This window comes from Schistocerca serialis, chromosome 2, assembly GCF_023864345.2.
Source record: "Schistocerca serialis cubense isolate TAMUIC-IGC-003099 chromosome 2, iqSchSeri2.2, whole genome shotgun sequence".
NCBI lineage: Eukaryota > Metazoa > Arthropoda > Insecta > Orthoptera > Acrididae > Schistocerca > Schistocerca serialis.
This window is the reverse complement of record NC_064639.1, coordinates 275,760,790-275,788,010: the sequence shown is the minus strand read 5'-3', so window position 1 is coordinate 275,788,010 and position 27,221 is coordinate 275,760,790. Positions and strand designations below refer to the sequence as shown.

Here is a 27,221-nt window from a genome sequence, read left to right as displayed (position 1 = left end):
AAACGACAGCTGCCTCCCCTTTTTGGATGTTGTCGTGTGCCGTAAAGATAATGGCACATTAGGACATGCCGTATATCGAAAACCAACACGCACAAATCTATATCTGTGTGCCAATAGCTGCCATCACCCTAAGGTCTTAAGTGTCCTTAAGACCTTGTGCATATGGCGCATTGTATATCCGATAAAGATAATTTGCAAGAAGAGCTCACACACCTCAAGATTTTCTCTGCAACAATTTCATAGAGCATTCAATGTAAAACTTACAATGCAGGCATATGATGGGGAAGAAGATAGTAATTCCTTCAGATCAAATGAGTTTTTGCCGTATGTGGGTGTTCTTTCCTCGAAGATAGGCCGCATATTTTAGAAAAATTGTGTTAAGGTAATCTTCCGGCTACCCACAGAGATTGTGGCTTTACTCGGCTCTGTAAAGGAAGATTTACTGCTTTGTAAAGCGGGTGTGCTTGAGATTCCTTGTGGAAGTTGTGAGAAGTCATACATAGGTCAAACAACTCGCACCGTTCATGAGAGAGGTGTGGATCATTGAAGATACACATGCTTATCACCGCCAGACAAGTCAGCTGTTGCCGAACATTGCATTGATATACGGCATTCCATGAATTACAATGATGTGAAGATTGTAATATCCATCTTTTCCTTTTGGGATTCTGTCTTCAAGGAAGCTATAGAGATCAGATTAGCTAATAATTTAATAACTAGAGATACTGGTTTTAATTTGGACAAAGTATGGAATCTGGCTCTTGGGGTAATTAAACTGCAGGGAAGTTGTCATGGTGTCACTGCTGCCGAACATATGTCAGTAAGCGAATTGAATGCCAGTATGCCTTTACCACAGGCAGCGAATGTGTGACGTGGAAAGAGAAAATTATTTGAATCATTTTTCGTGAGCCAATCATTGATATACAGGTATATCAAGAAAAGCAATGCATCCATCCATCGCCCACCAGACTCATCTCCTGATGCAATCAAAAACCTTAGAGAAAACCTCAGTTCGTGTGTACTTAAGTAATCTTTGGTGGAGACTTTAATTATATATAGAGAGATGCTGCTGGAAGTGTGCTTGGCTGTCAAAAGGGCAGTGTGTGAAGCCTTCAATAACTACCGTAGCAGAATATTGTCAAGTGTTCCTTCATGAAACCCAGAGAAATTCTGATCGTATGTGAAGGCACGAAAGTTAGTGTCCAGTCCCTAACGAATGAAGCAGGAAATGAAATTAAGGGTAGCAAAGCAAAGGCTGAAATGCTTAACTATGTTTTCAAATGTTCCTTTACAAAGAAAAATCCAGGAGAATTTCCCCAATTTAATGTTTGTACCACTGCAAATCTGAGTGAAAAAAGTATTAGTGTCAGTGGTGTTGAGAAACTGCTGAAACAATTTAAACTGAAAAATGCTCCAGAGCCCAAAGGAAATCCTAGCAGATTCTGTACTGAATTTGTGGCTGAACTAGTCCTTCTTCTAACTGTTATATTGTAGATCGCTCAAACAGAAAACTGTGCTCAGTAGTTGGAAGAAAGTACAGGTGACAGCTGTCTCCAAAGAGGGTAGTAGAAGTGATCTACAATACTACTATCCAATGTCCTTGACATTGATTTGTTGTAGAATCTTAGAACATATTCTGAGCTCAAACATGAAGTATCTTGAATGGAGTAACATCCTCCATGCCATTTAGCATGGATTCTGAAAACACTGATCATGTGAAACCCAACTAGCACCACTCTCGCATGAAATACTGAACGTTTTGGATCAAGGCTGTCGGGTAGATCCAGTATTTCGTGATATCTTAAAAAGCATTTGACTCAGTGCCACAACTACGCTTATCATCAAAAGTTCAGTCAAATCGGGTCTCAAGTAAAATTTGTGACTGGACTGAAGACCTTTTGATGGGAAAGATACAGCACATTATCTTGGACAGAGTGTCATCATCATTTGTAGATGTAACTTCAGGTTTGCCCCAGGGAAGTGTGTTGAGACCCTTGCTGTTCATGCTGTATGCTAATGACCTTCTGGACAGTATTAATAGTAACTTCAGATTTTTTGCAAATGTTGCAGTTTCCTATAATGAAGTATGGTCTGAAAGAAGCTCTATAAATGTTCATTCAGATCTTCATAAGATTTCAAAGTGGTTTGGCAACTTGCTTCAGATGTTCAGAAAAGTTAAATTGTCCGCTTCAAAAAATGTAGGAAAGAAGTATTATCCTATGGGCTATGTCAGTGAATCACAGCGGAAATTGACCAACTTGTACAAATACCATGGTGTGGCAATTTGTAGGGATTTGAAATGGAATGATCACATAAGCTCATTTGTGTGTAAAGCAGATGGTAGATTTCAGTTTCTAGAATGAAATTTTCACTCTACAGCGGAGTGTGCGCTGTTAGGAAACTTCCTGGCAGATTAAAACTGTGTGCCGGACCGAGACTCGAACTCGGGACCTTTGCCTTTCGCAGGCAAGTGCTCTACCAACTGAGCTACCCAAGCACGACTCACGCCTCACCCTCACAGCTTTACTTCTGCCAGTACGTCGTCTCCTACCTCCCAAACTTCACAGAAGCTCTCATGCGAACCTAGCAGAACTAGCACTCCTGCTAGGTTCGCAGGAGAGCTTCTGTAAAGTTTTAATCTGCCAGGAAGTTTCACAACAGCACACACTCTGCTGTAGAGTGAAAATTTCATTCTAGAAACATCTCCCAGGCTGTGGCTAAGCCATGTGTCTGCAATATCCTTTCTTTCAGGAGTGCTAGTTCTGTAGGTTCGCAGGAGAGCTTCTGTAAAGTTTGGAAGATAGGAGATGAGGTACTGGCAGAAGTAAAGCTGTGAGGGTGGGGTGTGAGTCTTGCTTGGGTAGCTCAGTTGGTAGAGCACTTGCCTGCGAAGGGCAAAGGTCCCGAGTTCGAGTCTCGGTCTGGCACACAGTTTTAATCTGTCAGGAAGTTTCAGACTTCAGTTTATCGCTAGAATACTGAGGAACTGCAATCACTTACTCGTGTGATCCATTCTAGGATATTGCTCAAGTGTGTTGGGCCTGTACTAAATAGGGCTAACTGGGGATACTGAATGTATACAGAAATGGGAATATGAATGGTCTCACATTTGCTTAACCCATGGGAGAGTGTTATCAGGATGCTGAAGAAACTGAACTGGTAGACTCTTGAAGACAGGTATAAACCCTAGAAAGCCTACTAATAAAGTTGCAAGAACCTGCTTTAAATGATAACTTTAGGAACATACTACAACCTCTTACATATTGCTTACATATAGAATAATTACAGCATGCTCAGAGGCATTCAAACAAACATGCTTGAATGGAATGAGAAGAAACCCTAATAACTGTTACAATGGTATGTATCCTCAGTCCTGCACTTCTTGGTAGTCTGCAGAGTATAGAGGAAATAGATGTCGATGTTGCTGTAGAACAGAACCTTTTTGCACACTCCACTGTTCATAATTCCAGTCATTTCTATTTGGTGTGGATCCGACATACTTTAACAATATTCTAGAATGGGTTGCATGAGTTTTGTAAGAGAACCCTTTTGTAGACTAATTGCATTTTCCCAATATCTTGCCAATGAAGTTGTCTGCCACCTGCTTTACGTATGGCTAAGTCAATGTGATCATTCAATTTCATAACTATATGAATTGTTACACCTGGTATTTGTGAGTTGAATGATTCCAATTGTGACTCATTTTATTGTAGCCAGAGAATACTACATGTTTGCATTTTATGAAATTTCTGAACATTTAAAGTATGTTGCTTCATCCTTGCACTGCTTCAAAATCTTATCATTGCCTGACTGAGTATTTGTGCTGTGTTTTTTAGACAGTACTTCATTACAGTAACTGTATAATAAAAAAAAACAGAGGTTACTATTAATATTGTGTACCAGATTGTCTTAATATACAGCAATGGAGCCAATTCAATTCCCTGGGGCATGCCTAAAGGTGTTTATAAATCTCTGGATGACTCCATTCAAGATGACATACTACATCCTCCCTATCAAGAAATGTCAATCCAGTCACAAAGTTTTTTCGATATCATGTATGATGGTACCATTGTTAATAAGTATTGGTGCAGTGCTGATGGTGAGTCAAATTCTTTTCATAAGTCAAGAATTATTGTGTCTACTTAATTGCCTTGATCCATGGATTTTAGGATGTCAATGAGAGAAGCACATTTTGGATTTTAAAAAACCAATATTTTTCAAATTCATACCGGTTGTGATGGAGGAAACATTCTGGGAAAGGGGTGGCTGGTGAGATGCTCAGAGGGATGCAGCTGGTTTGCCAGTTAAGAATGCGAGAGGGAGGGGTGACAGGCGCATCACCTCCTGCCACCCAAACCTAGTCTACCAACAGATTTCCCATGCCATATCCTCACACACCCTCAATCCTCCCACCACCCTCAAGAATCACCTACGAAGGAACTCTCCCCACTGAGCCAATATCACCTTGCACTGGAACAACTGAATCATAGAGTTTTATCTCCCATTGTTCCCTGAAATGAGGGAAATCCTGCCCAAGATCCTTCCCAACTTTTCCAAACTGGTGTTCAGTCACCCACCCAACCTACAAATCATCTTAGTCCACCACTATGCCACTCCTATTTCAACCTCCTTCAAGGATCATATACCTGTAGAAGGTTTAAGACCTGCCCAAACCACACACTCAGAACTTTCTACTTCAGTCCGGTCACAAGCTTACCCTACCCCACCAGAGGCTGGGCCATAGCTGAGAGCAGCCATGTCATAGACCAACTCTACTGCAAACACTGCACAGTTTTTTTATGTAGGTATGATTACTAGTCATCTGTCCACCAGGCTGAATGGCCACTACCAAACTATTCCCAAGAACAAAGGGTTGGGGTTGGGTTGTTTGGGGGAAGAGACCAAACAGCGAGGTCATCGGTCTCATCGGATTAGGGAAGGAAGTCGGCCGTGCCCTTTCAAAGGAACCATCCCGGCATTTACCTGGAGCAATTTAGGGAAATCACGGAAAACCTAAATCTGGATGGCCGGACGCGGGATTGAACCGTCGTCCTCCCAAATGTGAGTCCAGTGCAGGAACAAAGTTGACCACACAATGGCACAACATGCAGCTGAACGCAACAAGCTCAGTTTCAGTTTCTCCTTCACAGCCCGGGCCATCTGGGCCTTTCCCACCATCACCAGCGTCTCTAAGCTACACAGTTGGAAGTTACACACACAACACATCGTTTGCTTCCATAGTTGTCCTGGCCTCAATCTCTGGTAATCCGCTATCCCCACATGTTACACCCAACAGTTTCTCCTCCCTTTGTCCTGTTGGCTCCTCCCAGTCATGTCCCCATGTCACCTCAGCAAGCAGTGCTGTCCACCAGCTTCAACAGAAGTGTCCAACTTGTGCAGCTGCCACCCCTCCCTCCCACATTACTAGCCCGCAAACCAGCTGCCTCCCTCTGAATCGCTAGCCAACCACCTTAACCCCTCTCCTTGCCTCCCAACTCTCTGTCCCTCTACCCACCTAACCACCCCACCCGACACAACCCTCACCTCACCCCAGTCCACCCTACATTAGTCCGCCTGCCGAAATGAGGCACTGACGTATGTCCAGTTGGCACCATTTTTGTTTGTTTGTGTACTTTCTATGTGTATTTTACAATAGCTGAAAAGGGCTACTCTGCAACCCAGCAAGTCTTCTTTTTTTGTGTGCATGCCTGTCAGTGACTCAATGCATCTGCTTTTCAGTGACTGGTGTCCTTTAATCCCAAAGCTCTTTCAAAGATCATCAGTTTTCATTATTATAAAGCAGAACAGCATGCCATAAAAGCATAATTTCTTAAGAGGCAGCATAAGAACAAGACACTGTAGACATTGTAAATATAAGACTGCTCTATTTTAGTGCTGAAGGTCAGGCCTTCTGTGTCATCTTTGGGGCACCAAATCAGTATTTAATGGTAATTGGGTGGCAACATATAATTTATCGAAGTAATTGCTGCATCCTCCAGTGCAAATGTACAGTCGTGGGAATCACCCCAGGTTCTCAGTCTCAAAACCAAGTGATTTGTTCTTTTGAAATTTCCCATGAGATTGTGGTATATGACTAATTTTACTTTCCAAGGTGGTAACAGCATTGGCCCTGTATTATTCTGTGCACTCAGTAGGTGGGCTCATTTTTGTGGTAAAGATCTGCTGGAAATCCTGATATTGATAATCATTTGCTTGCTTGTGGAGTTTCGTTTGCTGATAAGGTGGGTATGGGAACTGGGAGTGGTGCAGTAATCTGTAGATCAACAGATACAATAACTACAATATATTTCGTACTTAGCCATATTTCTGTAGAAGATAATTCTTTAGAACGATAGGTAATAAAAATATTCTGAATAAAGTTTGTCATTTCTTCAAGACAATACAGTAAGATGGATTTGGTCGTGCAAAATGTGCCAAGCTGAGCTTCATGAATTTTTCAATTTGTTGACTCTAATTTACCTTTTTATTCACTCCAAGGACTTTTACTTAATATGTTTCATTTAGTGTATAACCTATAATGTGCATTTCTGGTCCCAACTGTTCATTTTTCCCCCCCTTTTCTTTTGTTTCAAATTGAACCGACACATTTTTGTGCATTGATATTATTCAGCATGTAGTAACTTAATAAGAAACAATTTCTTTCAGCAGTTTTGCAATGGCAACTCTTGACTTTTATGGTGAACCAGGGAGTCCACCCTGCAGAACAGTTAAGATGGTAGCTGCTGCCATTGGTGTGAAACTTAACAGCAAGTTTGTAGACCTTGATGCTAAAGAACATCTGAAGCCTGAGTTTCTGAAAATGAATCCCCAACATACTATTCCTACAATAGATGACAATGGTTTTTATCTTTGGGAGAGGTGAGAACTGTTCTAATAATGTTCTAGCATTTAATCAAGTTCAAATAATTTGTGTGCTTCATTTCACAAAAGATCCCACATTCTTGTATGTATCATTTTTTAAAGAATATATTCTTATTATTAACCACAAGGACTATCAAGAGTAGATGTAGTGTTTTGTTTGTGCACAATTACAAAAGTCCTTGAAGAGGACGCCATGTGACACACACACACACACACACACACACACACACACACACACACACACACACACACACACACACACACACACATTATATTGGCTATACATGGTTGTTCCTGCAGACAAGTTTTGTTGGAGATGAAAGAATTGTGGTTAGGGAAAATTATAAAGGAGAGGAAGTATCAGGAAGGAAAAGAGGGGGGGAGATAGCTCTCAGCAGGATACACACACACACACACACACACACACACACACACACACACACACACACACACACAGATATATCTGTTTGTGTGTCTGTCGACCTGCCAGCACTTTCATTTGGTAAGTCACATCATCTTTGTTTTTAGATATATATTTCCTACGTGGAATGTTTCCCTCTATTATAACTATATATATCTGCTTGTGTCTGTATGTGTGGATGGATATGTGCGTGTGTGCGAGTGTATACCTGTCCTTTTTTCCCCCTAAGGTAAGTCTTTCCGCTCCCGGGATTGGAATGACTCCTTACCCTCTCCCTTAAAACCCACTTCCTTTCGTCTTCCCCTCTCCTTCCCTCTTTCCTGATGAGGCAACAGTTTGTTGCGAAAGCTTGAATTTTGTGTGTATGTTTGTGTTTGTGTGTCTATCGACCTGCCAGCGCTTTTGTTCGGTAAGTCACCTCATCTTTGTTTTTATATATATATATATATATATATATGAGGGCGGTTCAGAAAGTAACCTCCGATTGGTCACAGTGCGGGTTGTGGGGGGAGTAGCGACGCCATCTGTGCGTTCACGCACTCAACAGGTCAGTCGGCATCAAGCCGTGGTCGAGTGAACGTCGTACCTGTGCTAGTTTAGTTTTTGTGGCAGTTTGAAATGTGTGCTGCAATAGAAAACCCCGCCAAATGTGAAGTGCATGCTGTCATAAGGTTTTTTACAGCCAAAGGATATTCTGCAGCAGCTATTCATCGTGAGCTTTGTGCCGTGTACGGACCAAGAGTTATGAGTGAAGGAGTTGTCCATGAATGGGTACGTTTATTTAAAAGTGGACGAGAAAACGTTCATGATGAAGAGAGGAGTGGTAGGCCATCATTGGTGACTGACTAACTCGTTCAGACAGTTGATGCAAAAGTTCATGAAAATAGACGTTTCTCAATGTCGGAGTTGTCTACTGGTTTTCCACAGATTTCTAAGACTCTCTTGTACGAGATAGTGACAGCAAGATTGGGTTACCGTAAGTTCTGTGCACGATGGGTGCCCAAAATTCTTACCGACCACCACAAAACTCAAAGAATGGCCTCTGCATTAGACTTTCTGTCACGTTATGAGGACGAAGGAGAACCATTGTTAAACAGAATCGTGACCGGTGACGAAACCTGGATTAAGTACGTGAACCCTGAGACAAAAGAACAATCAAAGATGTGGGCACATTCAAATTCGCCTACCAAACCAAGAAAAGCCTCGCAAGATTTTTCTGCCAGAAAACTGATGGCAACGGTGTTTTGGGATGCCAAAGGGGTGTTGTTGGTTGAATTCATGGAACGTGGTACGACCATTAATCAAGACGTGTTCTGTGAAACAATAAAAAAGTTACGATGGGCTATACAGAACAAACGCCGTGGTATGCTGACTTCCGGTATCGTTTTTTTGCACTATAACGCCCGTCCTCACTCTGCTCGCAGAACAACGGCCCTTCTTGAGTCCTTCAAGTGGGATGTTATCAACCATCCACCTTACAGCCCAGACCTGGTGCCAAGTGATTATCACCTCTTCATGCATTTGAAGAAATGGCTCGGGTCACAGCGGTTTGATGACGATGAAGAGCTCAAAGATGCAGTCACAGGCTGGCTCCAGGCACAAGCGGGTGATTTTTATGCAGAAGCAATTTCAAAGCTTGTGAAGAGATACGATAAGTGCCTCAATCGCTATGGAGACTATGTAGAAAAATAGTGCAAAGATGTAGTTGTAAGATGTATATATTAAAATATTTTTATTTAACTTGGTGTATTTTTTAAAATCTACCGGAGGTTACTTTCTGAATGGCCCTTATATATATATATATATATATATATATATATATATATATATATATATATATAGAGGGAAACATTCCACGTAGGAAAAATATATCTAAAAACAAAGATGATGAGACTTACCAAACAAAAGCGCTGGCAGGTCGATAGACACACAAACATACACACACACAATTCTAGCTTTCGCAACCAACGGCTGCTTCATCGGAAACAGGGAAGGAGAGGGAAAGACGAAAGGATGTGGGTCTTAAAGGATTACAAACACTATGGCAGCTTTGAATTATGATTCTTGACAACACTTGTTATTGCCCAGCCCCCTATCTCAGTGGTCCTTAAAGAGCACCAGGCTGGGCACAAAGGCAAAACATGTGAAACACTAGAGTGCATACAGTAGCACCTCATATTTTTACGCATAAAAGATATTGTGTTAACTCCCACAACGACAACAGCAAAATGCAGATGCTTAGAGAGTAATTCTTTGGAAAATTGGTATAGCTTGGAGAATTTACCCATTTCATTTCTGAGTTACAGATGAAAGTACAGTATTAATCAACTTTAAACCAATGTTTTATTGCAAATTTTCAAAAAACTTGGGTGTAAGAGAAACAGAGAGAGATTTTTCCCAAATTTATGTTAGTATGATGCATTGTTGTGTGTAAGAGGTCTGTCCAAAAAATTTCAGAACATTCGTAATTTCATGCCAGTTGTGTGTTGGAGTGAAATATGGTTAGTGTCCCTGTGTTTAATGTGACTGCCAGAAGTTTCATTGTTCTATGTCTGTTAGTTATTATCCAGTGCCGTATTGAGCAGAACATTCACACAGTTTGCAAATTTCGAGATGGCGTGGTTAGAGGAGCTATGCACCTGGATTAAATTTTGCATGGATCTCAAGAAAACCTTTATAGAGACACACCAAAAGATGCAGGATATCTATGGTGACAAGTGCTTAAGCAATACTCAGTGTTATGAATGGTTCATATGATTTAAAAATGACGAGACAGAAGTTAGATGACCCTCGTTTAAGATGCCATTTATTTACTGACGATATCAGGAATGTTAATGAAATTGTGCATGCCAATTGGAGACTGACTGTCAGAGAGATTGTAGAAGAATGTAACACTCCAGTTAGATCATTTCATGGAATCCTGACACAGCATCTTGGAGTGCATTGTGTTGCCACCAAGTTTGTACCGCGGTTCATGAATCAAGACCAGAAACATCTTCTCCTCGCGATCTGTGTAGAGCTTTTGGATCACGCAACTGAGAACATGTTCCTTAAGAGAATCTTAAGTGGTGATGAGATGGGGGGTCTACAGTTACGACGTTGAGACCAAGGTTCAACCTTCACAATGGGTCAGGAAAGATTCTATGATACTAAAAGAAGCTTGTCAGATCGGGTCAAAGTCATGCTGATGGTTTTCTTTGACTTCGCAGGATTATTTCATCATGTATTCGTCTCACAGGGACAAACTGTTAATCTATGGTAATATTGGGACATGTTGCATCATCTGCAAGGAAATATGAGAAGGAAACAGTCTGAAATGTTGCGAGATAATTCACGACTTGCATAGTGATAATGCACCTGCACATTCAGCCCTGTTAGTATTATTGTACAAAAAATGAAATCTCTGTGCTGCCTCATCATCTGTACCTCCAGATCTGACCCCTGCGGAGGTTTTTTTTTTTTTTTATTTGTAAAGTTGAGAACCTCATTGAAAGGACAAAGATTTGTGTTGTGTACATAGTTCCGCGTAGTCAGCGTGTACACAACTTTCCCTCTAGAGTGCGCCCCGTTAAGCACAACAGTGCAGGCACAACGCTCGTCCGTCTCCGCACTACGAGATAGCGCTGCCATAGAGACGGACCAAATTCTGCTTCCGCCGATCTGCGTATTAATATGTAATGCAGCCAATGAGATTGCTGCTAACATAGAACCTTTTCTCCTCGCGGTTCACACTCGCGCAGTGATACATGAACGCGCGAGGTATTATAACGAGTGTACAGACCTCCGATGACCAGTCTGCATTTGTCTGCATTAGTCTGTACCAGTCTGTACGAGTTCCACATTTGTCTGTACCAGTCTATAGTCAAGATTCAGTCTACGCCTAATAAGATTACCATATTCCTGTACATAGCCATGAAGATAAATGTATAGACACTTTTGTCAAGTATCAGAGATATATGTGAGAATAAGATAAACGTACCAATACCAAAGGAACTTCAGATTGTCAATTGTAAATAGCATCCAGAACCAAGTTAAGTAATTTTTATGCTTGTTATTATTTTAATAAATGTGTGTGAAAATTGATCAAGTTCTGTTTAAAGTTGGTCACCGTCAATCTGCTACTCTAAGCGTGCAAGTGGAATTTCTATCGTCTGACCTAACGGCAGAAGATAAACACGCCATGTTAAGACCACGAGACATATTGCTGACACTCGCCTACTTCGTTAGAGCGCCAAGTCAAATAATCTGATGGTGTGTGTACTGAAGGTCTTACAGTACGCACACCACAATTTGCAATTATAGCTGAGATAAAAGAAAATTCGAGGATGGCACTTAGTGCAGTCCAGCAAGAGACGTACCAAGACTGCTTCCAGAAGTGGAAACAGCACTGGAAGCAGTGTTTCAATTGCGGAGCAGAGTATTTTTAAGGAGACCATGCACAATGAGTAAAAGATAAGCATAAAAAAAATTTGTGGATAAAGTTCTAAAACTTTTTGAACAGACCTCGTATATGGGAATGTCATATAGCTCTTGAAGGCTGTGCAGACAATATAGTCACTTTCCAAAGAATGGCATCAGATTTATTTAGTATATTATGCTGTTGAATTAATACTTGTGACACAGTCAAGGTGTCCAGGACATTTTGGTATAGTGTGCATCTCTAAGAAACTAATGACATTAACAAAAACAAGTTTGAGGTAGTAAATTTCTTTGAAATCCCTGTTTCCTTAAAAAAGTAATTTTCTTTTCTAACTTGCATTGATTTTCATATGAAAGAAATGTTTCTGATGAATTATCATTTTAAATAGCCGTGCTATAGCTGCTTACTTAGTGGACCAGTATGCCAAAGATGATTCCCTGTATCCCAAGGATGCTAAGAAGAGAGCTCTTGTGAATCAGAGGCTTTTCTTCGATCTTTCAACACTTTATGGTTCCTTTGCTGATTATTATGTAAGTAACAGATTTATAGGTTAAGAGCTAGATAGTTGTTTTTCATTGATTAAACGTAGAGAGGATGTGCAGATATCTGTGAAGTTTGATTAGGATATTATAAAAGAAATGCAAAGTCTACACTTTCAAAGAAAGGTAGATCAGCATTTAGCCACAAGCTTGCATAACAAATATTATATACGGGCTAGGCATACTGATTAAGTGGAATGTAGTGACCATTCTGTAACAAAATCATTTTATTGTATTTCTCAGCAACATATCATGCAATAGTAGACTGGTTCTTCTTCGTGGTAAGTTGGCATAAAATGTTTTCAATCTGTTACATAGTAACACGGTAACTAAAAGAATCCAAGAAAGGCTCTCTCAGACTGTTCAGTTTCTAAGTTACTGTGTAACAGATTCAAAACCTCTGACTTACTAAGGAGTCAAAGCCAGTCATTATAGTATTTGTATGACACAAAACTGTGAGATACAATTAACGAAAGTTTCTTGCTGATGATAGTTTTCCACCCAATTTATTCTGCTGTTTTCATGTAACCTGCCCAGTGCTCAGTTAAGCTAGTTACAAGGAATATAAATAAAACCAACTGGATCAAGAACAACATTTATGCAAGGGTAAAACTACATTTCTACAATACGCAGTGTTAAAATGCAAAAAAAAAATTGTAAAATACTAGCTACATTTAAAAAATTCCACATATTATATATATACCGTAATACAATTTTATCCCGCCTATATATACTCAATAATACGTAACCCACTTCCAAACCATAACCAAAAAAATTTTTATTTTCCGCTTTCAACACTACCGCTGCTATAAAATCCACCGTTTCTAGTTCAATAACAGCTGCTTTCATGTATTAAACAACCATTTCGGCTAGTTCTAATAACTTTCACTTTATTTCCACTTCAGTTTTTCGCACATCACTGATCATTTTTAGCCGCTCCCCACAGGTTTTAACATCATTATTTCTTCGTCAGACAATTGTTAGCCCCATTTTTGTAATCTTTCACCATAACACCACTCCTTTTAATACATTTACACGTTTTTTCGAAATTTTCCCGAATTTCTCCGTCCTTTAACGTGTTTCAGCGGCAACACAACCACCTAACCTTCATGCACATCGCTGTCTACCAACCCAAGTTCACCACAGGATCAACTTAACCAACACTTTTTCGCCTTTTTTCCTACCAGATCTCCAGTTACTTTCTAGTTCACCCTTATCTCTCCCCATATATTTTTATCTTTCATTTTCATTTCAACCTCATGTTACACTTTCCACCTTCTAATACCATGTCACCCTCACAACACCCTCACAACGACCCCATTAAGTTTTATTTACATTCCCTCCGCAAACATGCCTTCACCCTAGCCAGATTACGCTCACATATTTTATTTTCTCAGGCTTGTCTGACATTTGACATAACCCCCAAAGGCCTCACACTTAAAGTTCCCATCTCTGGCTGCAACCCTTCTTTCCATCAGTCCCTATACCAGTTCCAAACTGAACTATCCATTGCCCTCACCCACCTAATCCTTCACCTACACATCAACTCAGCCAATGAACACACCCGTCAACTCCTATCCTTAATAAAAGTCCTCAATCTTTCCTCTCCCACATCCACACCGTCTATTCAGAGCATCCTCCTACAGGCCAACCGCAAATTAGAACAGCATGCCACCCTTCACCTCAAAAAACTATCCTATCTCCTAGGTTCCCACCTCCGGAAAGGCAACTCACTCACCCTTCACAACCTTTCCAGCAAACCTCAACCACCTCTCATTGCACACAAACCCAGTCTCTCCCATCTACTCAGTCTCCCAATTCCAGCTCCACTCCCTCCAAAACCTCAAAATTCCAATCAACACAATCTGGCACCACAGCACCCTAATTCAGTAGTTAACCTTTCCTCCAAACCTCTCTCCCAATCTGAAACCTCTGTCCTATCCAAAGGCCTCACCTTCAGCCCCACTCCCAGATTCAACCAAACAGCCCTCGTCAAAGATTTACTGTCCTACACTCGTACTCTCTGCTGGAAGTATCACTTTGCCACGAAGAAAAATGATCCTAATCCTACCCCTATTGATCCAACTCCCCAAGACACTATCCAAATTGAACCCTGCCTGGAACAGTTCCGTCCTCCGTCACAGCGGGACCCACCTCCTCTTCCTCAAAATCACCCTCTCCAAACCTTCCAGGAATTTCTGACTTCCAGCCTTGCATCTCAATCCTTCTTAAAAAACCTTAATCCTACTCCCAACATCACCACTGCTGAAGCCCAGGCTATCCGTGATCTGAAGGCTGACCGGTCGATCGTCATTCTTCCGGCGGACAAGGGTTCCACGACCGTGGTACTTGATCGTCGGGAGTATGTGAGGGACTGCATCAGCTTCCAGACAACACCACATACAAAGTTTGCCAAGGTAATCCCATTCCTGATGTCCAGGCGGAGCTTCAAGGAATCCTCAGAACCTTAGGACCCCTACAAAACCTTTCACCTGACTCCATCAACCTCCTGACCCCACAGACACCCCGCACCCCTAACTTCTACCTTCTTCCTAAAATTCACAAACCCAATCATCCCGGCCGCCCCATTGTAGCTGGTTACCAAGCCCCCACACAACGTATCTCTGCCTACGTAGATCAACACCTTCAACCCATTACGTGCAGTCTCCCATCCTTCATCAAAAACACCAACCACTTTCTCGAACGCCTGGAATCCTTACCCAATCTGTTACCCTCAGAAACCATCGTTGTAACCATTGATGCCACTTCCTTATACACAAATATCCCGCACGTCCAGGGCCTCGCTGCGATGGAGCACTTCCTTTCACGCCGATCACCTGCTACCCTACCTAAAACCTCTTTCCTCATTACCTTAGCCAGCTTCATCCTGACCCACAACTTCTTCACTTTTGAAGGCCAGACATACCAGCAATTAAAGGGAACAGCCATGGGTACCAGGATGGACCCTTCGTACGCCAACCTATTCATGGGTCACTTAGAGGAAGCCTTCTTGGGTTACCCAGGCCTGCCAACCCAAAGTTCGGTACAGATTTATTGATGACATCTTCATGATCTGGACTCACAGTGAAGAAGAACTTCAGAATTTCCTCTCCAACCTCAACTCCTTTGGTTCCATCAGATTGACCTGGTCCTACTCCAAATCCCATGCCACTTTCCTTGATGTTGACCTCCACCTGTCCAATGGCCAGCTTCACACGTCCGTCCACATCAAACCCACCAACAAGCAACAGTACCTCCATTACGACAGCTGCCACCCATTCCACATCAAACGGTCCCTTCCCTACAGCCTAGGTCTTCGTGGCAAACGAATCTGCTCCAGTCCGGAATCCCTGAAGCATTACACCAACAACCTGACAACAGCTTTTGCATCCCGCAACTACCCTCCCGACCTGGTACAGAAGCAAATAACCAGAGCCACTTCCTCATCCTCTCAAACCCAGAACCTCTGACAGAAGAACCACAAAAGTGCCCCACTTGTGACAGGATACTTTCCGGGACTGGATCAGATTCTGAATGTGGCTCTCCAGCAGGGATACGACTTCCTCAAATCCTGCCCTGAAATGAGATCCATCCTTCATGAAATCCTCCCCACTCCACCAAGAGTGTCTTTACGCCGTCCACCTAACCTTCATAACCTCTTAGTTCATCTCTATGAAATCCCCAAACCACCTTCCCTACCCTCTGGCTCCTACCCTTGTAACTGCCCCCGGTGTAAAACCTGTCCCATGCACCCTCCCACCACCACCTACTCCAGTCCTGTAACCCGGAAGGTGTACACGATCAAAGGCAGAGCCACGTGTGAAAGCACCCACATGATCTATCAACTGACCTGCCTACACTGTGACGCATTCTATGTGGGAATGACCAGCAACAAACTGTCCATTCGCATGAATGGACACAGGCAGACAGTGTTTGTTGGTAATGCCCTTCAGTATATCCCTTCATCTCGTTATCCGCCAGGCCTCAACCTCCACTGATTTCAAGTTGCCGCCGCTCATACCTCACCTGTCTTTCAACAGCATGTTTTCCTCTGTACTTCCGCCTCGACTGACATCTCTTCCCAAACTCTTTGCCTTTACAAATGTCTGCTTGTGTCTGTGTATGTGCTGATGGATATGGGTGTGTGTGCGAGTGTAACCTGTCCTTTTTTCCCCCTAAGGTAAGTCTTTCTGCTCCCGGGATTGGAATGACTCGTTACCCTCTCCCTTAAAACCCACATCGTTTCGTCTTTCCTTCTCCTTCCCTCTTTCCTGAAGAAGTAACCGTTGGTTGCAAAAGCTTGAATTTTGTGTGTATGTTTGTGTCTGTGAGTCTATCGACCTGCCAGCACTTTCATTTGGTAAGTCACATCATCTTAAGATAACACTGTTATGGAGGGAGAGGTGAAGAGCACCAGTGCTCTATATTACTACCTGTCCAAAAATTATTTCTGCAATAGTTCATTTCATTGTTAGCATTTCAGTATTTTGTTTCTTCATTGTTGGTCATTTATTTCCTTTGGGTTTGTTTTGCTACCAGTGATGTGCCACAGTAATCAGTGGTTAAATCCCAAGGTCAGGTATTAATACCCAGTTGATGGTAGAATTTTTTCTGTCACTAATCGCGATTATTTGTGTTTGTCGAAAATGCCATGTTTTACTGTTGTTCGTGAAGTATCGTTGCCCAAGGTGTGTAACAAGGTAGTGACTGATACGCACTGTGGAATAACAGGTGTTTGCTTATTGACCACAAACTAAGTAGAGCTTTAGAGGACAAAGGTCCACACTTGATTACAACTGAAATGACCTTGTGTGATGATGCATACTAAGTGTCCATTACAATGAAGTCCATGATTGTTGGTAGTGGCTATGAACAGGGAGGTGCCATAGATGCATAGTGACAAGATTCCTCAAGGTTATAAGATATTGGGAAGTTCAGGCATAGATCCAGTGGAATGAGGGCTGATGGAGGTCTGAAGTCTAGGATCAAGCAGCTGCCATCCTGATGGAGATGCAAGATGGCTGTGTCTGATGGGTAGTGGCAGGCATGGTCCAAAGCCTAGGCTTGAGGCAGAGGCTAGTGGTTGGTCTGGTGCCCGTTGATCAACTGTTCACTGAGGGGCCGAGCGGCGATCTAAGCATCCATGAGCAGAGGAATCGGGTGTGGTGTCATGTGGATACATGACCTCGTTCACACTGATATGTGCCTGTGATTGCAGCACTGTTTACTATGATCTGCATGCGATGTATCACGTGGTTTGCACTCCTTATGCTTTGATTGCTGAAGGAGGCTTGGTGGTAAACAGCTCTGTGATTTTTCTCTTGACAAACCACATCCCGCACTTAGGTAGTGGCTATATCCGGCCCACAAAGTTTATCTGCAAGTGTGGGGGCCAAATATGAGGCACAAAGCAGCCTCAAGAGCAGACTAGAACAAAACAACAGGATAGTCAGTCAGTGAACACAAAAAAAAAAAAAAATGATCCCAATGAAAGAAGCACAAGATTCTGCATAAGGGACAGCAACTGGCCACTGTAGGTGGTGAGGAAGGCAAGGTAGGCAGGGCCGGCAGCAAAGTGTTCAACAAGGCACAACAGCAGGGGTGGCTGGCCTCATGCTGGAACAGCTGCAGAGGAGGCGGCAGCTGCACTGTTAGTGGTGACTGTCAGGAGTGACATCGAGAGGGCTGGCCACAACAAGCGGTGGAGACAATTGTAGAGGAGGCCACAAGACAGATACAACAGTGGTGCAAGTGGTGACGATGACTGGGAAAGGTGTTGTGAGGGCCGTCTGAGATACAGCAAGCAATGATTAAAGGGCTGGGCGCGACAGGGCCAGTGAGTGAGCAGACAGTGTGGGCTGGCTGCCTAAAGGTCAATGACGAGTGGGTCAGGGTCCGATGGCATCATGTGCAAGGACTGGACCAGTACCAGAGGAATGTCTGGTGGAGAAGTCTGTGAACAAGAATGGAGTGCAGCTTGGCATGACAACATTTTAAATAAGCTGGATGGCAGGGGGGCCAGCTTGCCATACAGAAAACACCTTGATGTCCTGTCCAAATACTGTAGGAAAAAAAGATCCTTGTGAACCTAAGTGAGTTGAATGATGCCCTGCAGCAGGCCTTGAATTGTACAACCTCTGAATGAAAGTATTGGAGACACTGATGGATTGCCTGACCCCTGACTTGGAGGGCTGGAGGAAATGATAGTTCTGGCGATTGAGAATACAATACAAGTGAACTAGAACCTGAATGAACACAGAAACATAAGGTATTTACAGACCAACAACACAAAGTAAGAGAATGTACATTGGAAGAAATCATCACCAGATCACCCGGACTATGCAGAAGAGAGAACATTACCAAGAGCTTACATCTGCTGAGAAGTATGAAGACAAGTTGCAAAGGGACTCCTACCAGAATCGAGACAATCAAACAATTGTACAATAACACTGACTCCAACAGTTGAAAAGTCGTGGTCCGGTGCATGGTTGGAAGAGTAGTATTCTCTTACCGAGGAGTGAGACTTGGTGAATTGAGACACATATGTTACAATGACAGCTGTTTATTACAAGAACCAAACCAGATACACCTCCTGAGAGTAATGTCTGCACGTGGGAACAGCAATGTCTTGAGAAACAGGGAAGATTAATAATGACACAGCCTGACAAGGCGATGAGCTTGTAGGCAGCCTCCCGATGAACAGTATGTGCTGCGACAACACTATCCTACAGGGATACGTGATCATAGGCAACCTATTGGTAATGACATGGTCCCCCAAGGAGATGAGCTCACAAAAAGTGACAACAAATATGGCCATACAGTGCCCTCAGAGCAGCTGGCAGAAGCACAGCATTGGATGTGGCTCACAATGAGGGCAATTCGACACCTTGGTGGACATTGAGAGTGGCAGTGGCAGTCATGGCAGTGGCAGTCATGGACAATAGCAGAAACTCAAAGCTCAGAGCTCAGGAGTAACTGTGTCTCCCTGGACAGATCGCTGAACTAAGTACACATCTGCGGAAGCATACACACACACACAGTATTATATTTACACATGACCATGCAGTCATGAGTTAGTGCCCGCAACTGCAGCGCTGTGTGTTGTAATTTGCACGCCATGTAGTCTCAAGGCACTGTACCCCTGGGCACTGTAGTGGCTGTTGGTGGCTTGACTGTACATAGTGCCGTGCCTTTTTATTATACAAATTAACACCTAGATGAGGCAGGGGCCATACCTAACGTGCAAAACGTACACATTAAATGTTTTGGCTAAAATATGCAGGGGCCAGTCCTGCATACACAACATCCCTCCCCGTCAAAAAAAAAAAAAAACACCTTACACCAACAGCATCAACTAACAGAATTCACACTCATAAAACATATGAACAAACTACCTGAACTCTGCAGAAAAGGTAATTACTAAGAAACTTGGTTCAAGAGCATGCATAGATGAGACACCTGGCTTGGTTATAAAAATCATTGAATGCGACACCACTGCCTACATACTATAGCAAAACAAAATTAATACGCAGCAAGTAGTACTAAAACACATGTGAAGAATATCTTTTACCTCATTGTCAATGAAGCATATGGCTGACGAGAAGAGACAAGAAGACATGAAAACACACCGCTAACACGTTAGCAAAATAGGCTTGTTGCCAATGAAGTACAGTGGGTTAGAGAAGAGCTCTGAAACATCTCACAAAACCTTACACCCTGCCACAAGTGAGGTACTGCGTATGAGAGAAGAGCACTAGAAAACTACATGAAACCTGTTTTTTTTTTTTTTTTTTTTTTTTTTTTTTTTTTTTTTTTTTTTTTTTTTTTTTTTTTCCCCCTCTTTGACAATGTGCTACCCTCTTACTGAGGAATAATGTCTACACATCTTGAGAACAGCAGTGTCTGCAGGAGCAGGGAAGATTAATAATGGCACAGTTCCACAAACTGATGAGCTTGTAGGCAGCCTCCAGACGAGCAGCAAGTGCTATTAGTAATGACTCAGTCACATGAGGCAGTGAGTTGTGAGCAGTCACAATTAATACTGTAAAGTGGGGCCCTCTGAGCACCTGGCAAAAGTGCGGTATTGGATATGGCTCACAACAAGTGTGACTTGGCACCTCGGTGAGCAGTGGGGATGGCAGCAACATGTGTGGTCCGTAGTGGAGCCTCCAGGTGGCCGTTGGTTGCCTTGAGCTTCGAATGTAACTGCTTCTCCAGGGGTAGAGCACAGACTTAAGTACCTGCCTGAGAACAAGTATGTCCATGTGGATATAAGTTAGTGCCCATGACTGCAGCACTGTCGACTGTGATTTTCACGTCATGTACTGGCAATGCTGATGCTCCCGAACATTGTGGCAGATGCTGGTGTCATGACTACACAGTACCTTGGTGCCTCTTGTATTCCAAATTACCTACAAGGTGAGGCCTGCACGACATACATGTAAGTGCGGTGAATGAAATATGCAGGGGCCACCCCTTCATACATCACAGAAACAGTGCATTTTAGTAGGATCTGAATACAGAGTGGTGCAACACACTAAAATGACTATGTTGCCCCACCAAGGTGAGTTAACACACGAACAGAACTGAACAGCTGAAAAAAGGATGAAACACTGCTCCAGCAAAAATGAATGAAGACACATCAGGAAACACTGAAACACACACAAAGAAGGACAACATTGAGCATGGTTTGGTGGTGGGGAGACGGTCAAGACGAAACCAGGAGCTGGCACTGGAGCGAGCAAATTTTGAGCAGGTACTGTACTGAGAAACCACACATATGGCATGAAACCATCACCATCATCATCATCATCATCATCACCACCACCACCACCACCACCACCACCACCTGTTAACACGTATGACAGACAAGTGAAGAGCACCGTAACACAAAACATTATCCTTGTTGTCCTTTGAAGTATCCCTGACCAGGTGTTGTACCCAGGTAGTGATTAATATCCACATTGGAATAACAAATGTTTGTTTATTGACCATGAACTAACTCAGTACAACTTTAGAGACTGAAGGTTCATACATGAGGACTACTGAAATTTCCGTTAGCGATGATGCATAGCAAGTGCTTACCATGACAACATCCACAGCTGTCAGTAGTGGCGATGAGCCGGGAGGTGCTGTGAATGTGTAGCAACATCGTCCCACAAGGCCATGAGCTGGTGGGTAGCCCAAGTGGAGGTCCACTGGAATGGGGTCTTCCAGAGTGGCTGATAGACTTCCAGTGGCTGCGATCGCGGTGAAGGCGTGAGACGGCACCGTCTGATGGGTAGTGGTAGCGGCAGGTGTTGTGGTCCAAAGAGTAGGCTCAAGGGTGGCTGGTAGTCACTCTGGAGCCCGGACCTAAACTGCCATCAAGTGGCTATCAGTAACCTAAGTATCTGTGAGTAAAGGAATGTCAGAGTGCTGTCACTTGGGCACACAACCATTTGGATACAAATAGCTGTCTGTAATTGCAACATTGTTTACTGCGACTGGCACACCACATATTGTCATGGCTTGTGCCTCCAAAGTTGTGGCAGCTGCAGGAAGCCTCTACATGATGTGTGGTTGTCAACTTTAGGCAGTATTCTTAGGGCACACTTATGTAGAGTAACAGCTTTTTTGACTCTAGTTGCATTGCCCCAAACGATCATGGCACAGGATCATACTGAGTGAAACATTGCTAGTGACTCCTGTTCTACTGTATTGTATTGGCAACAGACAGATTAACCAGTTTTTATAAGGCTGCTGTTACATTATGGAAAGAAGAAAACCTAAAAGGGATTGCCAAAGTTTGTTTTCCAAAGTGGCTATTTTAACTGCAATTACTTTTTGTTTATTAAGAAGTTATGTTGGTCATGTTATTGCAACCAAATGTAAATTTTATTCTTCTCTAACATAATATTAAATATAGTGTGTGTGCGAGTGTATACCCGTCCTTTTTTCCCCCTAAGGTAAGTCTTTCCGCTCCCGGGCTTGGAATGACTCCTTACCCTCTCCCTTAAAACCCACTTCCTTTCGTCTTTCCCTCTCCTTCCCTCTTTCCTGATGAAGCAACCGTTTGTTGCGAAAGTTAGAGTTTTGTGTGTATGTTTGTGTTTGTTTGTGTGTCTATCGACCTGCCAGCACTTTCGTTCGGTAAGTCACATCATCTTTGTTTTTAGATATATAATATTAAATATAATGTCATTAGTTACAGAACAACAGTTTATGAGAAAAATCTGCTACATGCAAGACTTAAATTAGCAGAATCATGGGCCAGTACTGTTTAGCTCCTCCTGTATCAACTGCATAAATTTATCCTATGTAACTGTAGTCCAATTTAAAGTAGCTGCTTCCTCCAGCAATGCACCAATGGGAGCCAGCATCAACTACTCCCACTGTGTTGCCTCTTCAATTATGCAAATCATTGTGCCTGCCAGTTCACACACTGTGTTGCCTCTTCAATTATGCAAATCATTGTGCCTGCCAGTTCACAGAGAGCCATTGCAGGAGAAGATTGCTGTAACATTTATATTCACATCCCTTATGATGTGCTACAAAAGTAGTTCAAAGGTGGGCGTAGGGAAAGCACGATGAAGGGCTATACCATACATAAATTTCAGGTTTTTTATGTGATTTCTGAAGAAAATAGAAAATTTAAACTTCATAATTATTAAATATTGACAAAAATTGCAAGAATAAATGTTGTTTCACGAATAATTTACATATCAAATATAATGTGATACACAAAATTGGAAAGAGACATTACCAAAAGAATTGCATTGAGCTCAGTAGTTTTCTAGATACACAGAGATTCCTACATCATATGAATATCAGATATTTTATTTGATGTTTGTAGGAGGTATATACTTAAAGGGATTTTTTTTATTCCCATGAAAAGTGCAGCATTGTGGCAGAGCCCTGTGAGCATTACTTGTTGTGACGTCACCACGTTTCGACCTTAAGTGTCAAATGCCTTCTAATAATGAAAACCATACTATGGTTCATAACAACACATTTTAGTTTAATGAAAATTTTGAATGTTTCGAGGGTGGTTTGAAAAGTTCTCGAAATCACCACAAGTATTAACCAGTTTTCATAAGGCTAGTGCAACGAGTTGTTCACATGATATTCATTGGACTGTTGCCTGTAAACGAGTGCCACATCAGTGCTGTTGGAAGAGAGCTATGGCGGTGACATGGCTCTGCTGTTGTTCCCGTGTAGTGACTTGCATAGATCGAAAAAATCGAGATTTGAGCAGTGATTAAGTACTTCATAAACAAAGGTGTGAAAGCAAAGAACATTCACGCCGAGTTCCAGAATACACTGGGGAACACTGCTCCTTTGTATTCAACTGTTGCCAAGTGGACAAATGAATTTAAATTTGGTTGGGAGAGCTTAGATGATGATCCGCGCACTGGTCGGCCTAGATGTGTCTACCCCAGAAATCATTGCAAAATTGCACAAAATGGTCATGGAGGATCACTGATTGAAAGTGAGAAAAATTGCTCATGCTTGACAGATGTCACCTGAAAGGGTGTATCACCTTTAATGGAAGAATTAGAAATGAAAAAATTATCTGCAAGATGGGTGCCGTGACTCTTGATGCGTACCTGCACACGTGCCGACGCCATGGCAAAATTACGTGAACTAAGGTATGAATTGTTGCCACACTGCCTTATTCACCTGATATGGGTCCGTCAGACTTCCATCTCTTCCCAGATCTGAAAATTTTTCTTGGTGGACAAAGATTCATTTCAAACAAAGAATTGTTAGCTGGAGTTGACAACTGTTTTGCAGGCCTGGAGTAAACTCATTTTCGAGATGCGATCAAGGCACTGGAACATTGTTGGACCAAATGCATTAATCTACAAGGAGACTACATTGAAAAATAAAAAATGTTTCGGTGATGTAAGTACTTTTTTTGTATTCCGTTCCAAGAACTTTTCATACCACCCTCATACTTCAGACTGTGTTCGTACTAAGTGATAATAGTGCCCAGTCTCTAGTGAATGAGACTGGAACTGAAACTGAAAGTAGCAAAGCAAAAACCAAAGTTTTTAAATGTTCCTTTACAAAGGAAAAATCAGGAAAATTACTCCAGTTTAATTCTCGTGCCACTGTAAAGATGAATTAAATATGTATTAGTGTCAGTGGTGTTGAGAACAGCTGAGTTGGTTAAAACTGAAAAAGGCTCCAGGCCCCAATGTAATCCCTGACAGATTCGATACTGAATTTGCAGCTGAGCTAGCCCCTCATCTAACTAAAATCTGTCATACATCCCTCGAACAAAAAACTGTGCCCAGTTTTTGGAAAGAGGCACCTGTCTACATGAAGGGTAGTAGAAGTGGCCCACAAAACTACCATCCAATATCCTTGACATTGGTTTGTTGTAGAATCTTAGAACATATTCTAAGCTGAAACATAATGATGTATCTTGAACAGAATGGTTTCCTCCATGCCAACCAGCAGGAATTCCGAAAATATCGATCTTGTGTGACAATTCACGCTTTTCTCACATGAAGTACTGAAAGCTTTGGATCAAGGCAGTTGTGTAGATGCTGTAGTTTCTGACTTCCAAAAAGCATTTGACTCACTACCACCCCTACGCTTATTGTCAAAAGTATGATCATATGGCGTATAGAGTGGAATTTGTGACTGGATTGAGGACTTTTTTGTAGGGAGGATGCAACATGTTATCTTGGATGGAGAATCATCATCAGATGTAGATGTAACTTCAGGTGTGCCCCAGGGAAATTTGTTGGAACCCATGCTGTTCATGTTGTATATTAATGATCTAGCAGACAAAATTAATAGTAAAATCAGGCTTTTTGCTGATGATGCAGTTGTCTGTAATGAAGTACTATCTGAAAGAAGCTGCATAATTATTGTCAGACCTTGATATGATTAAAAAGTGGTGCAGAGATTGGCAAGTTGCTTTAAATGTTCAAAAATGTAATGCACTCTACAAAATGGAAAAAAAAAAAAAAAAATGTAGTATTCTATGACCATAATATCAATAAGTGACTTTTGGAGTTGGCCATCTCATATGAATACCTGGGTGTAAGACTTCTAGGAATGATCATATAGGCTCAGATGGGGGTAAAGCATGTCGCTGGTAGACTTTGGTTTAGTGGTAGAATACTGTGGAGTACAATCAGACATTGCTTACAAATCACTCGTGCGACCAGTTCTAGAATATTGCTCAAGTGTGTGGGACCCACACCAGATAGGTCTAACAGGGGTTATCGAATGCATACAGAGAAGGGCAGCACAAATGGTCACAGGTTTGTTTAATCCATGGGAGAGTGTCCCAGAGATACTGAAGGCACCGAATTGGAAGACTCTTCAAGATAGACGTAAACTATCCTGAGAAAGTCTATGGAGGTTGTACCAAAAGTAAGGTTCCCAGTGAGCTACAGCCTTGAGGGAAGGTGCTAGGCTAAATCCAACAACAGTGCCATGCACAGTGCTTCCCCCATTCTTAAGCCCACCCGTCCGTGATTCGCTACATAACTTAGTGTTGGCTTGGCAACCATCAGAGAGGGAAGTGTTGGTCGCCGCTCCCCCCAAGTGAGAAGTTCGAGCAGTAATCCGGTTTCTCCATGCAAGGAAGTTACCACCCGTGGAGATCCATCAGCAACTGACTGAGGTTTATGGTGAAGAGTGCATGTCCATTCAGCACGTCCGCAAATGGTGCAGGGCTTTTGCTGAGGGTCACACGGAAGTCCATGATGAAGAATGGAGTGGATTTTCCAGAAGATTAACAGTGAGCTGCTTAAATTGTAAGACATTTTCAGGGACAGATGTGGGCCCTGACCACAATCTATTGGTTATGAACTGTAGATTAAAACTGAAGAAACTGCAAAAAGGTGGGAATTTAAGGAGACGGGACCTGGATAAAATGAAAGAACCAGAGGTTGTACAGAGTTTCAGGGAGAGCATAAGGGAACAATTGACAGGAATGGGGGAAAGAAATACAGTAGAAGAATAATGGGTAGCTTTGAGGGATGAAATAGTGAAGGCAGCAGAGGATCAAGTAGGTGAAAAGACGAGGGCTAGTAGAAATCCTTGGGTAACAGAAGAGATACTGAATTTAATTGATGAAAGGAGAAAATACAAAAATGCAGTAAATGAAGCAGGCAAAAAGGAATACGAAGTCTCAAAAATGAGATTGACAGGAAGTGCAAAATGGCTAAGCAGGGATGGCTAGAGGACAAATGTAAGGATGTAGAGGCTTATCTCACTAGGGGTAAGATAGATACTGCCTGCAGGAAAATTAAAGAGACCTATGGAGAAAAGAGAGCCACTTGTATGAATATCAAGAGCTCAGATGGAAACCCAGTTCTAAGCAAAGAAGGGAAAGCAGAAAGGTGGAAGGAGTATATAGAGGGTCTATACATGGGCGATGTACTTGAGGACAATATTATGGAAATGGAAGAGGATGTAGGTGAAGATGAAATGGGAGATATGATACTGCATGAAGAGTTTGACAGAGCACTGAAAGACCTGAGTCGAAACAAGGCCCCGGGAGTAGACAACATTCCATTGGAACTACTGACGGCTTTGGGAGAGCCAGTCCTGACAAAACTCTACCATCTGGTGAGCAAGATAAATGAGACAGGCGAAATACCCTCAGACTTCAAGAAGAATACAATAATTCCAATCCCAAAGAAAGCAGGTGTTGACAGATGTGAAAATTACCGAACTATCAGTTTAATAATCAGATCAGTTTGGATTCCGTAAAAATGTTGGAACACGTGAGGCAATACTGACCCTACGACTTATCTTAGAAGAAAGATTAAGGAAAGACAAACCCACATTTCTAGCATTTGTGTAGAGAAAGCTTTTGACAATGTTGACTGGAACACTCTCTTTCAAATTCTGAAGGTGGCAGGGGTAAAATACAGGGAGCGAAAGGCTATTTACAATTTGTACAGAAAGCAGATGGCAGTTATGAGTCGAGGGACATGAAAGGGAAGCA

General features: G+C 42.3%; 1 protein-coding gene across 3 annotated transcripts in view; it reads left to right on the top strand.

Moving 5' to 3' along the window:
• The window catches only part of LOC126457033 (glutathione S-transferase 1-1-like), a 48,310-nt gene that overhangs the window by 5,523 nt on the left and 15,566 nt on the right, over positions 1–27,221 (top strand). For 2 of the 3 annotated variants that reach the window (XM_050093017.1, XM_050093019.1), the window contains exons 2-3: positions 6,670–6,879; positions 12,112–12,253. In XM_050093017.1, coding sequence (XP_049948974.1) covers positions 6,677–6,879; positions 12,112–12,253 — 345 coding nt within the window. In that variant the 5' untranslated portion in view covers positions 6,670–6,676. Of the gene's footprint in view, positions 1–6,666; positions 6,880–12,111; positions 12,254–27,221 lie in introns of all 3 variants that reach the window. The other variant, XM_050093018.1, reaches the window with a different exon arrangement.